Here is a 16,830-nt window from a genome sequence, read left to right on the forward strand (position 1 = left end):
TACAGCAATCACAGAAACTACTCTCACAGACACTAGTAATCTAATTCTCTTGATTGCCCTGATTAACATTAGAATGCTTGTGTAAACATTGTATAAAGGCCAACTTGCAAAAAAGCCTCTATTTTTCACCTGAAACCCTGTTTTGAGGCAAAGTGTATACTTGTTTGGTCTAACTGTGATTAAGAGATGTAGAATACGCCACGCTCTTTCTACAGATCATGATGAAGGCAAATACCCGGAAGTTACTAATCTAACGACACTTCTTCTCAATGAGATTAAGTGAAACTCCAGAAAGATCATGTTAATCTTTGTTTCTTTGGCTGAGGTTGAAATACAGTTATAAATTAAGCAGACAGCTGTCCGATATGCTTAAAATAACACACAATGAACTTGCAGGTGTTATATTAAAATGACCAGGCATGCAGCTGCTGGTTATCAGTCACAGTACCAGCTTTATTTAGCTCATTGACTCATAGCATGTGATCCACGGCTATTGATAAGGGCTGCGTTTCCCAAAAGCATCGTAAGACTAAGGAGATAAAGAACCATTGCCAGCAATGGTCTCTACGATAAACTTGGCTCACAATGCTTTTGAAAAGTCTAATTTTAAAAGTCTAAGTCTAATCTTGATCTAATTTAGGTACAAAAAGCAAACGTTGTTTTATCATATTGCACGGTTGTGTTTTTCTGTCATGCTGCTCTTCTTTTTTCTTTAGACTCTCTTTTTCAAACACTTTTTTTTTTTTTTTTTTTTTGAGCTTCTGACTTGTTGAGACCTGAATGACATCTGAACGTTTTTAGGTCATGATAAACATCAAAGACACGACTGGAATGTATCTTATATACTCAGATTTTAATGCAACGCTACTATAGTTCAGCAACAACAACCCCACTGAAATTCAGCCATTGGCTTCTCAACCTTTGGTTTATGTTTCAAGTCTAGCCAGTTTTAGCAGGAGGAATGTGGCAGAAAAAAATTCCACTGGACACTGAACACATGGGGAAGGTATTCTAGTCCCACCAACCCTGTTAAAGACTGCTGAGCAGCCAGATTCCACCAGCTTTATTGTTTGATGTATTATTATATCAGGGCATTGGATTATCACAACACAGACTCATGCGCTATTGTCAAGAAAGCATCTGCGGCATTCTAATTTGATTGGCCAGATTGTGACCAAGCCGACAGGAATCCTTGAATAATATAAAGGGGATCACAGTGGGATCACGTCTCTACATGTGAATGAACATTAAAGAGAAATTAGCAAGGAGAAAAAATTAAATAACAGCTGAAAGATGAAGAACAACTTCACATTATGCTATTGTGTAATACTTACACATCAATATATCATATTTGGATGGCAACAAAAGGACATACTGTATTTTTACTCATAATTATAGAACATGTAGTACCTTTCCTTTGTTTCAAAAGAGGAGTAGGTTATGTTTGTGCTGGTTGTTAGGACACTGACTAAGAGGTGGATATTTAATTTGTTGTCCTGTTATGAACCCCAGGCATGTAACCATGGTGTCAGCCCTTGATCCACCTCTAGGCAATTCTTTCCCAACCCTCCCCTGTAGTAGCCCTTATTTTCTGACACGTAAAAAAAGAAAGATATATTCTTGCGTGACAGCCATAAAAGAAAAACATAGTAACAGCTGGTTACAAGTACCTATAAAATACAATATGGCCTATAAAGACAGAAACAAAAGGACTAGAATGAATGCAAACTTGGGTTAACCGTCCTCTGAGTTCGTAATATAAATAACCCACAGCTATTTGCCTCTCTAAATGTGCATTATCTAGCAATGATTGCTCATTTACTACACACAAACACACTGGACAATTAAAAGTCAATGACACTGTTTGGTGGTTCAATACAAAGCAGGTCTTTTAATGAAAAACATTTAGGCAACACAATGTTTTACCAAGTGGCACAGTCTCAGAATCAGTATTCAAATGGTTCTCTAAGCAAAGCAACATCGGTTCAGCCAATGGTATGCTTTTAAGGTGGGACTATCAGTTTGATGACTAATGGCAGACAGGGGGAATGTTTGGCAGTCGTTTTGGTAACTATTTTAAGAGGCAGCAACTTTGTATGAATTTGTATTATGTGATTTGAATGGAAATGTGAGTTTTTTTAAAGAAAAAGTAAGCATGATGGTTCACCCCAAACCTAAGCAGATCGTAGAAAAACGTACAAAAGAGATTGTAGAAATTCATATGAATTAGTCAACAATTTTCCAAAACATAAAATGGTTCAAGCCATTGTCCTTACAACCAACTGGATGAATAATTTCATAAACACCCATTGTTAAACCATATACACTAGCAATAGTGATAAAACACATTTTTATGGAAAGATATTTCCTCTAAATTTTTTATAGAGACACTGCCGATCAAACACTAAAGCATCATTAAAGTTCGCAGAAGGTCTATTATCCATAAAAGCATAAGTATTTGAACCCCATTAAAACCACACCTTTTTTTTAACCACTTTTGGCCTCATTAAAGACGTCAGATGCTTGATATAAAATACAGCAAACATAACGAGTTAGGTAACTTAGTGACATAAGGTTTACTCAGTGATTTTCTAGCAAACAATTCCCCCCAGTCAACTGCTACAACACATACACTTTGTTTTAATTTCAGTTTTAGTCAAGGAATTATCAAACATTACTCGTACTGTTCCCAAAATGGCTGGATGTAGTCCTCCTCAGGGTCGGGGTACAGATGACGGACAGGTTTGGAGCATTTCCTCGCAGCGCTGCTGATTTTGTGGGCACATTCATCACTGTGGGTGTTACAGGTGCTGCAGTGGCAAGTAAGTGCCACTGGATAGGTGAAGTGAGGATCTGCATATGAAGGACAGCCAGGCAAGATGGCCGTCCGGTACTCGACTTCCTGATAGGTGCAGCCCCTCTGAACCAGGAAACGAGGACCCACCAACTCCTTCACATTACTGTCCTATAGGACGAATGTACGCAGAGATGCATATTTAGCCAAATTGCCACTAAATCATTTCAGAAAACATTTGAGGTTATGATCTAGAATATCCCAGTTTATTTCTTAAAGTAGTTGTTTATTAAATTCATTTACACACTCTTAAACCAATACCCATAAACTCTTAAAGGGGAAATATTATGGCCCTTTTCACAAGATGTAAAATAAGTCTCAGGTGTCCCCAGAATGCGTCTGTGAAGTTTCAGCTCAGTCCTATTAGGGGAAAATAATTTTGGCAAATTTTCTGAAACGTCACACACTGTCTTAAAAGTAGTAGAAAGGTCTTAGTGTTTCAAAAAAACATCCAAAGGGTTTATTAATATTCCATTGTGCTAGTATATTTCATTTGGAACTCACATGTGAAAAACTTGACACAAATTCAGATGTAACTTCACTGGTTTCAAAGTAGTGAATGTCTTAGTTTTTTTTTTTTTTTAAAACATCAAACAAATCTTTAACATTGTTTCTTTCTTGGAATTCCAAACCAATTGTAGCACAAGTGAAAATCACCAAGACTCTTCGTTTTCAGTGTATGACTGGATTTTGACCTGTTTAGTCATCACTTTTGGAGCATCACTGCGTGTCAGTGTAGTGAGGCCAATAGGCAGTGGCGTCTTCCCTGACCTCTGGTTGTAGTATGGATCACATCTTCCAAACTGGCATAGGATAATGTACTCAAATGCCTGACTTCCACAACAATCTATGATTTATATTCTTGATCTCTGTTATTATTTTATCCTCCTTGATCTCCAACTTCTTCCTTTCACCTTATTTTCTGATGCACTGCCATCACTATCATCAATACTTTCTGGAAAAGGTACAGTGTTTCCTCTCTGTCTTCTATAAAACTTACAAACATCAACATCAAAAACACAGGCAAAAAGGCTAGCCTGCTAGTACTGAACAATAGTGCCATCTACACAGAAAATGCAGGTAATTAAGAGATTATGATCTTTGTTATTCTGTGGAACACAAAATGAAATTAAATGGAATGGAAAAATCCCATCCCAGTTTGTGTTCCACAGAAGAAAGAAAGTCACAGGTTTGGCATGGATGTGAATAAACAGTGACAGATATCATCTTTTGTTAAAATCAGCTTGTCACACATCATGCTGGAGCGTCTCTCCTTGGATCCAGCTCTCTACATAACCCTCCTCACTTTCTGTCCTCACACTTACCCTGGAGAAACAGAAGCCCATGCAGATGGTGGTGTTGACAGCCACACAGTAATTACACTCCTGTCTCTCGATGTAAATGGTGTACTCAGTGGGGGCACACATAGGCGCTGATATCTTCATCAAAAGTCCCAGCATGCCAACCACATACAGAGGAGACATTATAGCTGGCAGGGTATCAGGATGTCTGTTAGTGGGATATGGAGAACTACAGTGAATATAATGACAAATTTACTCTAAAAATCACAAATATAAACATAGTAAACCAGGCAACATGATTTAAAAGTCATCTAGCATTTATTGTGAAATGTGATTGGTGATAGATAGCACATGATTGCACAAGTTGCCACTGTGGCTTGTTGTTGTGGGGGGTTTCCAGGATTTTGTTTTGCTGCCTTTAAGTGCAGCTGGGAAACTCTTATCTCAGAGTCGGGCATTAGTTATTACGACATGTCGAAATATTTTGCAAACAATTAACCCAAATAACCACATCTGAATTCAAAATGATGATAATTTCTATCATTTTTTTTTTTTTTTACATGTTATCACAACTAAATGTGATGCAAACTGTGAAAGTTGAGTGATTAACATCATTCGCTACACACTTACCCACTGATCTCTATATAGATTATGCATATTTATTATCTCTTTCAAATCAACACGTTCCTTCCAACATCACAACTTTGCAACTCATATATCATCTAGAATTTTAAGTTTTCCACCAGTAAATTTGACTATGTTTGGTCATTCGTGTGCTCAGAACTCGTAATTATAATATTTCTGTCTCCACTTGAAGGGCACAGTAGGTTAACTCTAATCATGGTCTCTTTCATGGAAGCCTATTTCCACCACATAAGAAAAAAATTAAATAAATCATGCTTTTGTACAATTATGGCATAAAAAGAAGAAATTATATTAGATGAAAAGTCAAAATTATGACGTCACATTTTGGGATGAAAAGTCAAGTTTTGTTAAAAAAGTAGAAATTGTGACATTAAGTTTAAATTTTGAAATCAAAAAGTCATCTTTGACATTAAAAAGTCATAATTATGAGATAAAAAGAAGAAATTATAACAAAAAGTCATAGTTATGATATAGAAAGTCATAATTTCGACCTCTTATCTCAATGACTGTCAATGGCTCAGTGTGTCATAAATATGACTTTTTTATGTCATAATTTTTTACTTTTTATCTCATAATTCTGAAATAAAGTTCAAAATTGACTTAGTATGTCATAACAATTACTTAGCATGTCATAATTTCGGCATAGTGTGTCAATCACATTTAAGACTTTTTTAGTCATCATTTAGACTTTTCATCTCATAATTGACAGTCGACTTTTCATCTTATAAATATTACTTAGCATGTCATAATTATGATTTAACAAAGCATTTTTTTTCATATGTGGTGGAAATAGGCTTCTACGATTTCGTAGCTCCACTGACAGCGGAAAAAAACGTAAAGGGTCATTCACACAGAAAGCGTTTATGCAGTAAAAATGTGAGGCGCAGCACGACTGCAGGGACGAGCACTGATGAATGGAAAAAACACAGAGCTTGGAGAGCCGTTTTGAACTTGATCTACTCTTAACCTTAATTTGCAGGGGTTCTGGTACTCGTGGTCTTTCCTGCAGAGTTTAGCTCCAACATCCAACTCACCTGCTGCCTGTAGCTTTCTAGTAAGCCTGAAGATCTTGATTAGCTTGTTTAGGTGTGTTTAGGGTTGGAGTAATGCATGAAAGTTGACCTTGAGTTGAGAACCCCTGGTCTAATGCATGTTTAGAAAAAAAGACACCATTATGGAATTCAAAAAATGCATTCCATTGCCTACTTGCCTAGAACAGCATTGTTTTGCAACGAGAAAAAGTTGTCCATATGATGAAAAAGTGTCAGCCAAGAGAAAGTCACTTTTTGGACTATAACTCAAAAAATGCATACAGAATCTCATTGCTATCTTTTCATGTGTCTTTCCTACTTTTTGGCTGCCAAACAGCAGTGTTATAGTAAATCAAAATGACCACTTACCTGGAGGATCTGGTTAAACCTGCTTGTGTTGAAAGGCTGCTGCTCTTATACAGACACAGAACCTGATCTCTCTCTGTCTCTTTCATCTCCATCATACTGTGCAGCATGCATAAAAATGACTCTTTTCTAATCAAATCACTTACATGCTGTATGGTCATTATTAAGGGCCTACTAAATATTCACAGTGCATGTCAATACCCCTAAATCTCTGTTACATTTAAATATCAATTTACTGTAAGTCTCAGATGTTTCTTCTAAAATTACTTGCAAAATAAACATTAAAAATAAAATAAAATCCAAAAATAAATAAAAGCAAGCGAAAAAACAAAACAAATACATAAATAGACACAAAGGGCCCTATTTTAACGATCTGAAACGCAAGTATCAAGCGTGAAACGCAAGTAACTTTGTGGTTACTATTATACCGGCGGGATAAATGACTCTTGCGTCCAACGCAAATCTAAAATGGGTTGGTCTGAAGTAGCTTCATTATTCATAGGTGTGGTTTGGGCGTAACATGAAATAAACCAATCAGAGCAACATCTCACATTCCCTTTAAGAGCAGGCACGCTTGTTCCATGGCGGGTTGCTATTATAATGGCGGATTTGCCAGGCGCACGCCAGGAGCGGTTCACAGCCGAGGAGACCGACGTTCTCGTCAGGGCCGTAAAACACAGAGAAGTGACATTGTAGGGATGGGAGAAATCCACCCAAATTAGCTTCGGTTAAACAGGCGTATAATAATTTTGGTAAATGTGTAAGCTAGATTTATGCCTATTTTTTCACATCTTCCCTTGTGTGGAATATTTTTCCTTGTAATTATGTATGGTTTGCAAAAATGGCAACTGCCGTCTGTGTGTAGATGAGAGAAGCAAAGTGTATGCGCGTTGTGCACATGCTACATTATGGCCAAGCATGTGCCCTTAAAATAGCATCTGAACGCACCACTGACTTTAGACTAGGTTTTTCCTGGTCGGTGGCGGAATTGTTTTCTGGAACTGCAAAATAACACCAGGGAACGTTTGCGCCGGAACACGCCTCCTCTTTTCGCTGAACCGCCCCCGGGAGCGCAAGTTCATTCCCTAATTTACCGACGTGCGTCTGTGGAGGGAAAAGTCCGCTGTGCTTTGGGTGCAAAATAGGAATGATACATGCATCGGTGTACAAAGTCAATTGCGCTGGGTGCAAGATAGGGCCCATAGTATACAAAGTATTTTTCATTTTACATTTTTTTTAATTCTTAAAATTAATCTTGGAAGCTATTTTAAGCTATTACTTAATATTAAAATCTCTGACCTTTGTTTGCAACTTTGTAGCCCAAGAGACATTGTTGAGATCAGACATAAAAGCCTTTTTTCCAGGAGAAAAATCTGAGAAGCAGGAGATTTAACTGAGAATCAGCATCTGCTTTCGCAGTATAGGAGAAACAATTTAGATACTAGGGAGATCTCACTTGGGATTTTCCTTTCCTACACAGTAGCTTTTTGGGTCTGATCCAGTATCTATGTTGCCAATGTATGATATATAGCTTCTTTGGCTTAAACGCATACCCTATAAATGGTCACTTTTCCACAATAATTACATGATTCATTTTACAATTTTTTGGTGTTCTAAGATACTCAGTGTTGAAATATATCCTATGTGGGTTATGTACACAAATCAAGCTGTATTATAACAAAACATGGCAACAAATGGGCTTCATTAAGTCATCTCGCTTGGCAGATCATCGCACACCTGATCTTTAATAAAGATACACACTGTCAGTTCAGTCAATTTACCAAGCTCTCATTGTATAAATCTTGCAGGCCTTATCTTGTGTTCACAATATTGAAAATGGAAAAGTAAATGCATGCACAGTTAGTGCGCAGTTCTTTCCACCTGAGTGACGCATATCTTCAGCGCTCAAATAGGAGAAAGAATGCCATTAAAAATTGTTTTACAGCTTGGAGAACCTATAACAGCATCACAACATCAAGATGTTTTGACAGTGTCACAGATTAACTTTCTCAACCGTCACAGCACCATTACTTATGTTGTTTTACTGGTGTGAATTGTAAGGTTCACGTTCACAGTACACCTGTGCAATTGAATGTCTATCTGAGATTTTACAGCTCTTTTGCTTGCTCATATCAACTGAGTTTCATATGTGGTTAATAATTGCTTCATCTTATCGCGTGTATTGTTTCTGTCAAGCTGTAGCTGATTGGAAAGCTGCTCACGGTTTCTGATTTACCTGAAACCATCGATAGATAATGATTCAACACGACCGAAAGGAAACTTTTTAAGCTAAAAACAAAAGTCTTATTTCAAGTAAACCTCAAAACAGTACCAGGAACTGGGGAGTTTAACACGACCTGCTCACAATGAAGAGGTATGTTAGTCATATTCTGGAAGTCTTGTTAAAAATGATCTTAAAAGAGCCTAGTTCTTCATCACCTACAAGTTGACTGACTAAGCGAGGTTTAAGTCAGCACAAGGCATCCTCCTGAATTCATTTTAATTTGACTAAACTGTTTCTGCAAGATTAGGGATAAAAAAAAGAAACATTCACTTCCTTTTACAATGTAACTTGATATATCTTCTAGCCTTGAGGGATCATTAACCCAAGTTTTTTTTGTTGCTGGTCCAAGATTGCAGAAGACTTTAATTCTTATCAGTCATTGGCACTGACCGGAGCTACTTGGTTTCGTCCTCCTGTTGGCAAAAGCTTCGGAAGGAATTTCCAGCAGAACATCACTTCTAACCGGCGTGACACTGGGTATATAACTTTTTAGGGTCTCTCAAAGAGCACTTTCCAAATCATGGCGGGCACTGGAGGTCCAGTTGCGACGTTCTCAGTTTGGGACTATGTGGTGTTCGCCGGCTTGGTCCTTTTTGCTGCGGGCATCGGCTTGTTCCAAGCCATCCGTGGACGCAAGGAGACCAGCAGTGAAGACTTTCTACTGGGTGGCCGTCAGATGACCGCAGTGCCTGTGGCTTTGTCCCTAACGGCTAGTTTCATGTCAGGGATCACTGTTATTGGCACCCCTGCAGAGGCGTACATGTACGGCACACCGTTCTGGATCTTTGTCTTCTCTTATGCCATCATGTCCATCATCAGCGCTGAAATCTTCGTGCCTGTGTTTTACCGCCTGGGCATCACCAGCACATACGAGGTAAGAGGGCGACACTGGGCACAAGGGGTTTGCATGAGGACAGAGAACAGAGACAGACTGGAAACACACTCATTTGTGCCTGTGTTTGATAAAGAATCAATAGATGGAAATGCAATGAGGACGAGAGAGAGAGAGAGAGAGAGGATTAAAAGGAAAAAGGCAATGTCAGGATAGATTATTGACAAACAGATTTATCACCTCTGACATTGTACTGGATTTGACAACTTCATAGTCAGAAGTGCTTTATTGTATAATCACTGTCACTGGTCACTGTCTATATGAAAAAGAGTAATTAAAATGAAATAAAAAAGTAAAACATATCAAAATTAAAACAAAAAAATTATATATTTAGTGTTAGAATATATTCATTGAGTGTATTTCGAAAACAGCAAAACTAAAAGGGTTCGGGTGATGTTGTCACTGATAAGTTACAGTATCAGCACACGATTCTTACAATTAACCTTTAAAACAACAATGATGTTAATCTGAGAAAAACAGTATGTAATAGTTCATCGTACAATCTGACTTTTGTGTAATGATGTAAATGATATAATGTAAATATGTTGTTTCGTTTGCTAATAATTAATTGAATTGGTCACTTGTTTTTGCAGTACTTGGAAATGCGTTTCAACAAGCTCATCCGAGTGATTGGGACCAGCATGTATATTGCTCAAACCGTAAGTTGGATTTTAGCTTCTTGCATGACTTTATACATAACTAAACATGCATCTGATGAGTGATTGTGTCATCGTGAATCACTTTGGAAAAACAATGTCTGTTGTGTATATGCATTTTCCATGTCATAGAGTCATAAATGTTGAATATATTAACGAATTTTAGGCAAAACAGATTTGTTCAATCATCTAATGGGTGGTGTTATCTCTCATAGGCTTTATACACAGGCATGGTTATCTATGCCCCTGCACTTGCACTTAATCAGAGTAAGTAAAGAACTATCTTTCATTTATTAATGTCAAAAACCATTTAACAAAGCCTGCTAGAAGAAATAGTAATGCCTCCCCATGACTTCACACATATATAATGTATATTAAACCAAACAACGCTTGTACGGAAATGCATAAGGGTGATTCTTCAAATATAGAAACTTTTCTGTCACCTAGGATACTTTTAGGGAAAGAAAATGACACAAATTGTTATTTAGCTTTTATGTACAATTTAAAAAAAATAAAATAAAACAATTTCCCCAATACAGCAATACATTACCAACTATCATTCATTGATGAAAAAGTTTCGCATCTAGGACAACTCGAGGTATCGCACACCGGACGCGCATTTTCTCAGTTTATGGCCAGCAATATTGTTATGTTTAAGGACATTATGGAATTAAGATATGTCTGTACTATGCTATGCTTGTACTGTACAATTAAATACAATCGTTGCAACACTTTACCTCAGAGCTGATTTCTGTTAATGAATGTATAACTAAATGTATATTGCAGGACAGGGTGAAGTCAGTATATACATTAACGACGATTTGAGACAAATATGAGACAAAAATGTAAATGGCGCTCTGTGGCGTGGCACAATTTTGAACAAGGTCCTGAGCCGTTGCTGGGCGCCGCCGGTTTGCACTGGTTGAGATATTATGCAACAGGAACTTTTCTGAATGCTGTTGGTGACACAGTGGGTCTCAGCAAAGCTTCTGTGTCACGGGTGGTATACAGGGTATCTTGTACCATGTTTTTGTATCTTTTCTGTATGTCTTTAACGATCCGCTCAACGATCGGATTAACGCTGTTAACTGTCGTAGCAATCTTTTTCCAAATTAAAAATTTATTCTTGTTACTACATTCTCCGCTAAATTACCCAAGTAAAATGTCCTTGTAACTGTTACACTCCTCCAACAAACACATATTTTCCGCTGGGGTAAACTGCACTGAGCGGTTGAATGCGCTTACTCGATCCGCCAAGTTTTTTGTTTTGAAAAGTGTCTTATTTTACCCAGAATGCATTGCAGTGTAGTCCTACTTAAGATAGTCAGAGTCTTAAATGCTTTGTGCAACGGTCTGATTTAGATGTCTATCTGAAGTCTGACTATACTATATCTAAGCCATAGTCAAAGTCTATCTTTGTGAAACCGGCCCCTGGTATTAAGTTGCGTTTTGGTCGATCGGATCTCAGACGAGGGGTGACACATTCCTGTTTACACCTGATGTTTAAATCTGTCTCTTTTGTCCACTTTCAACCACTTCTGTCCTGATTTCTTCAACTGGAGGGTCTATGGGTGGGTAAATTTATGGGTTTTTCATATCTTTCGATCTAATGGACAAAATAAGCTCACACTATTTACCCAAGTTTGGTTTGAAGACGAAAACAAAAGCACAATGTTCTCTCACCATTCCTGATTTCTAACACACATTCACAGCGTTCGACTGCTGTTGTGGCTATCAGAGCAAGAACTAAAACTGCTGCTCTCAGTGTTTTCCAGTCACACAATTTACATTCATAAGTAAATTGTGTGAGATTATTTCATCCATTAGATCAAAAGATCTGAAAAAAAGACCATGCATTTACCCGCCCATAGACCTTCCACTTGAAGAAATCAGGACAGAAGTGGTTGAAAGTGGACAAAAGAGACGGATTTAAACACCAGGTGTGAACGGGAATGTGTCTCCCTCATCTACTGGAGATCCGATCGACCAAAACGCATCTTAATACCAGGTGTAAACAGGGCATATGAAAGCAATCTGGTCGAATGTGTTTTTGACTACTGGAAGTGGTCGAAAGTGGACAAGCTCGAAACGTTTTAGACCCCGTTTACACCTGTATTTAAACGCATCTTAATACCAGGTGTAAACAGGGCCACAAACACATTAATGTCTATAAATAAGCTCTTGTGTTACAGTCACAGGTCTGGATCTGTGGGGAGTGCTAGTGGCGACAGGGGCTGTCTGCATCATCTACTGCACCCTGGTCAGTAACATCATTCAGTTTTATCACAATTTTACATTCTGTTTGCGATTGCAGAAAAGGGCAAGAGCAGATAATGTCCCATTCACCCCTGGCTCATTTACTAGTTTTGCATTAACTTCCAATCGATAGACTGGTATCGATGGTTCCATGAAGAAAATGTTCTTTATAGTGAAAAAATGCTCTTTAGATTATTAAATGTTCTTTGCAGTAAGAAAAAAAAAAAAAGGTTATTTTGAGAATTGTTCACTGGAATTGTTCATTGCTATGAAAACCACCTCTTTTTTTAAACCAACATGACTGTTTTTTACATGTTGTTCTTGGTCTTCAGGTGCTCATCTAAACTATGGTGCAATTTGTGCACTTTACGCGGATATGCTTTTGTTAACAGGGAGGGCTGAAGGCAGTGATATGGACAGATGTGTTCCAGATGATCATCATGTTGGCTGGGTTTGTGGCGGTCATCGCTCGGGGGGCTGTGCTGCAGGGGGGACTCGGGAAGATCTGGAATGACAGCTACTATGGAGGACGTTTGGAAACATTCAGGTAAAGAAATCTGGACTAGAAAACTAGATCACATACTGATTAATATATATATATATATATATATATATATATATATATATATATATATATATATACTTTTATTCAGGTTCAAGAATGCATTAAATTGGTCAAAAGTCAAGTCACCTTTACTTATATAGCGCTTTATTGTTTCAAAGCAGCTTTATAGTGATAACAGGAAAATAATGCATTTCGTCTGTTGTTCAGCTGAAGTCAGTTCAATGTTGATTCAGTTCCGTTGTAAAGATCATTAATTATTAAATTAATTACTAGATATATACTTTTTACAAAAACATTAAAAAACTTACAACCCCAAACTTTTGAATGGTAGTGTATAGTTAGAAGGTAGGTGTAAAGAAAGAGACAGACAGATAGACTTACCTCTCAAATGTTTCTCCAGTTTTGATCCTGATCCTTTGAGGCGTCATAGTTTTTGGACAATCGTTGTTGGCGGCAGTCTGATGTGGGCGTCCATGTACTCAATCAACCAATCACAGGTGCAGCGCTACATTTCCTGTCGGACAGTAACTCATGCCAAGCTGTGAGTATTCACTCAAGACATGATATTATTAGACTAATACTGCATATGTTCAATGCAAACACTGGTGTCCTGTCAATATTTGCCCACACAGATCTCTGTATGTGAATATGGTTGGTTTATGGGTCACAGTGAGTTTGGCCATGCTCTCTGGTCTCACCATGTACTCCATATATAAAGACTGTGATCCTTTCACCAATAAAGATGTAGGAGCTTCAGACCAGGTAATACAAGTGACCTCTTAATTTTTTACTCACAATGCTTACAATTAATCTGTCCAAATAAAATGTTTTCCAGCTCCTTCCTTATCTGGTGATGGACATACTAGCTGATTTCCCAGGACTGCCAGGCTTGTTTGTGGCTGCAGCTTACAGTGGAACATTAAGGTGAACAACCAATAAATATCTGTCAGATAAGTCCATTCTGATCATTTTGGGAAAGTTTTCTAACCTGAAACAAGGTCATTGAGAGGGGGAACAACCTAAAACCAAAACCAACTGGGTGTACTTAAAATAAAAAATAAGGTCATTAGGATTTAGCTGAGAAAAAATATGGGATCCTGATTTTTAAGGCTTGATGGAACACAATGTGAATCTTGTATCAGACACCATTAGTTAGCTTTTGTGTTGTGTTTCAACAGTACGGTGTCATCGAGTATCAACGCTCTGGTGGCTGTCACAGTGGCGGACTTTTTGAAACCAGCAATGCCCTGGCTGACAGAGAGACAGCAGACCTGGATCAACATGGGCATGAGTGAGTTTCAGTGACAGCTGTATACACTGACAACTGCATGCTTCACGTCAGAGTGAAGCAGGGGATGATGAATTGACGTGCATGTTGATGTGTAACGGTGTACTGTTCATCACTAGGTGTATTCTATGGAGGTGTATGCATTGGAATGGCTGGTATCGCATCTTTGATGGGCAATATACTGCAGGTAAATCTATTGTGTACACAAAGCAAATTTTAATGTCCCTGCATTGACTTTTTCACTGTCTCACCCTCTGCTGATAACAGACTGTAATGACATGCTGTGAATCCCTTCCTCCACAGGCAGCGCTGTCCATATTTGGTATGATCAGTGGACCTCTCTTGGGCCTTTTTTTGCTTGGCATGTTCTTCCGCTGTGCAAACTCCACTGTAAGAACTTAAATATTTCAGGTGTCACTTTTTTTAAACAAATAACCAAAATGTCTTAAATGTGCTCTAAGTAATTTTTTTCCATAGCAAGTGGGCATTCCTATAGCATCAGTAACCAAAAATGTTTGTCATGCTACATCCACACCAATAGCACTTGGTGTAAATTTCAAGACCACTGTCATATAAACAAAAAGTACTTTGTGCACTTTTAACACTAAACAAAATTCATACAAATTAATGATGTACTGTTTCCAACAGGGAGGTTTAGTTGGTTTGATTTCCGGCCTGGTTATAACGTTATGGGTGGGAATTGGAGCTCAGTTGTATCCTCCTTTACCTGAGAAGATCCTCCGCCTTCCTTTGAGTGTGGAAGGATGCATTGCACAGGACGTGAATGAAACCACCACTATGATACCATTCAGCACAGTCCTACAAACCACAACTCCACAGTTAGTAGTATATATATACACACACACGCACAACTAATAAAAAGTTTAGAGTTAGTACGATTTTTTAATGTTGCTGAAAGTCTCTTATGCTCACCAAGGCTGCATTAATTTGATCAAAAATACAGTAAAACCGTAATACTGTGAAATTTTATATCAATTTAAACTAAATTTTCTTAATATGTTTTAGAATGTAATCTTTTCCTGTGATCAAAGCTGAATTTTCAGCATCATTACTCCAGTCTTCAGTGTCACATGATCCTTCATAAATTATTCTAATATGCTAATCTCATGCTCAAAAAAACATTATCATCATTATTACCAATGTTGAAACCAGTTGTGCTGCCTAATGTTTTTGTGGAAACCATTTTGTAACATTATAAACATCTTTACTATCACTAATTTGCACTAACATTTAATGCATTCTTGCTACATAAAAGTATTCATTTCTTCATATAAAAATAGTTATTTATTTCTGCTGTTGTTTTAATGAAATCTATACCGCTCACATTTCAAAAACTAACAAATACACAAATGTCTCATGCTGTCCTTAAGGCCAAGACCAGCTTTGGCAGACAACTGGTATTCTCTGTCCTACTTGTACTTCTGCCCTGTGGGCATACTGGTGACCATGATCACAGGACTAATCGTTAGTGCAATCTCAGGTAAGATGACACTTTCTCATATGCCTGTTGGTGAGGCAAACACTCAAAGATTGAACCTAAACTGTTTTTTTTTTTTTTTTTTTTTTTTACTTCAGGTGGCTGTAAGCAGAAGAAAGCTCGACCTGAGCTCTTTGTCAGAAAGTCAGATCTCATTTGCTTTGGCTGCAGAAACTCAGACTCAGAGGTAAGACCTGTTATTACCAGTGTGACAAACACAGCCCAAAAATATTGAGCAGGATTAAAGATCATAACTTAGGGGCCGTTTACACAACACAGTTTTCAACTAAAAACGGAAAACAAAAATGAGTTTTGGTGTTCATTTACACAACATTTACTGACCTGGCAGCATAATAAAGAGTTTTTAGTTATTTTCACGGATCCGTGTGAACACAGATCATTTTGACAACGTTGTCGTCTGTACACGAAATATTTACAATTGTTAAAATATTGTAGCAATGCAAACATATATATTTATATGGAAAGTTTTATAAATGTCTGCAGTAAATATACATTTTTCTAGATGCTTAGCTGTTCAGTTCTGATTGTTTCATTGCTGAAGTTTTAGTAAAGCTGCTTTGCAAAAGACATTTATTAAATGCATTGCATATTTTTTCTTTCTTTCTAGGTGTCAGACTTAATTGAGAAAGATCCAAAACACATCCAGGGTCTGGACAGTCCAGTTTTCTATGACAATGAAATTGCACTGAAAGAGAAAGACCACAAGGAGAAGATCACAAAGTTTTAGATGTGAGATATAGATGCATTGTAAATAGTAAATTATGACTGTATTTTTGTCTGTTGAAATTGCTGAGTGATGATGATAATGATAAATTCAGTTATTTTAAACTTTCCCATAAGAGAAGGAATAAATTAATAGCAAGCATCTATTTTTGTGCCAGTGGGCTACTTTATATTACATATGGGCTGTCCTTATAAACTAAACATTCTGCGGTTTTCATGATCAAGTTTTGAATCATTTACACAGCTATATTTAGTAAAAGGTTTTGTATTAAATCTGAATGGTTTTAAAATAAAATTTGACAAATGATTACATGTCAAACTCACAGAATATCATTCACTCACACACACACACACACACACACAAAGGAAAAGGGGGAAAAACACTGAAATCAAACAAGTACTTCAGAGTGAAGGGTTAAAAATGGCTGAGCACTTGCCTCCTTGATGCTG

At 37.5% G+C, this 16,830-nt stretch overlaps 2 protein-coding genes across 2 annotated transcripts; one reads left to right on the forward strand and one right to left on the reverse strand.

The window, feature by feature from the left end:
* Positions 1 to 1,866: 1,866 nt before the first annotated feature.
* Positions 1,867 to 4,356, reverse strand: tshba (thyroid stimulating hormone subunit beta a). The gene is made up of 2 exons (XM_084127716.1): positions 4,180 to 4,356; positions 1,867 to 2,965 (listed from the first exon to the last, which is right to left on the reverse strand). The coding sequence occupies exons 1-2, from the start codon at positions 4,336 to 4,338 to the stop codon at positions 2,675 to 2,677; spliced, it is 450 nt and encodes a 149-aa protein (XP_083983842.1). The 5' UTR covers positions 4,339 to 4,356; the 3' UTR covers positions 1,867 to 2,674.
* Positions 4,357 to 8,417: 4,061 nt separating this feature from the next.
* Positions 8,418 to 16,691, forward strand: slc5a8l (solute carrier family 5 member 8, like). The gene is made up of 16 exons (XM_084127689.1): positions 8,418 to 8,571; positions 8,831 to 9,355; positions 9,967 to 10,032; positions 10,245 to 10,296; positions 12,222 to 12,289; positions 12,678 to 12,832; positions 13,251 to 13,391; positions 13,483 to 13,612; positions 13,686 to 13,774; positions 14,029 to 14,141; positions 14,258 to 14,325; positions 14,442 to 14,528; positions 14,787 to 14,977; positions 15,530 to 15,639; positions 15,735 to 15,823; positions 16,265 to 16,691. Exons 2-16 carry the CDS (start codon positions 9,002 to 9,004, stop codon positions 16,382 to 16,384), a joined length of 1,833 nt encoding a protein of 610 aa, XP_083983815.1. The 5' UTR covers positions 8,418 to 8,571; positions 8,831 to 9,001; the 3' UTR covers positions 16,385 to 16,691.
* Positions 16,692 to 16,830: the final 139 nt, after the last annotated feature.

Source organism: Abramis brama (genome assembly GCF_963993115.1).
Source record: "Abramis brama genome assembly, chromosome: 11".
NCBI lineage: Eukaryota > Metazoa > Chordata > Actinopteri > Cypriniformes > Leuciscidae > Abramis > Abramis brama.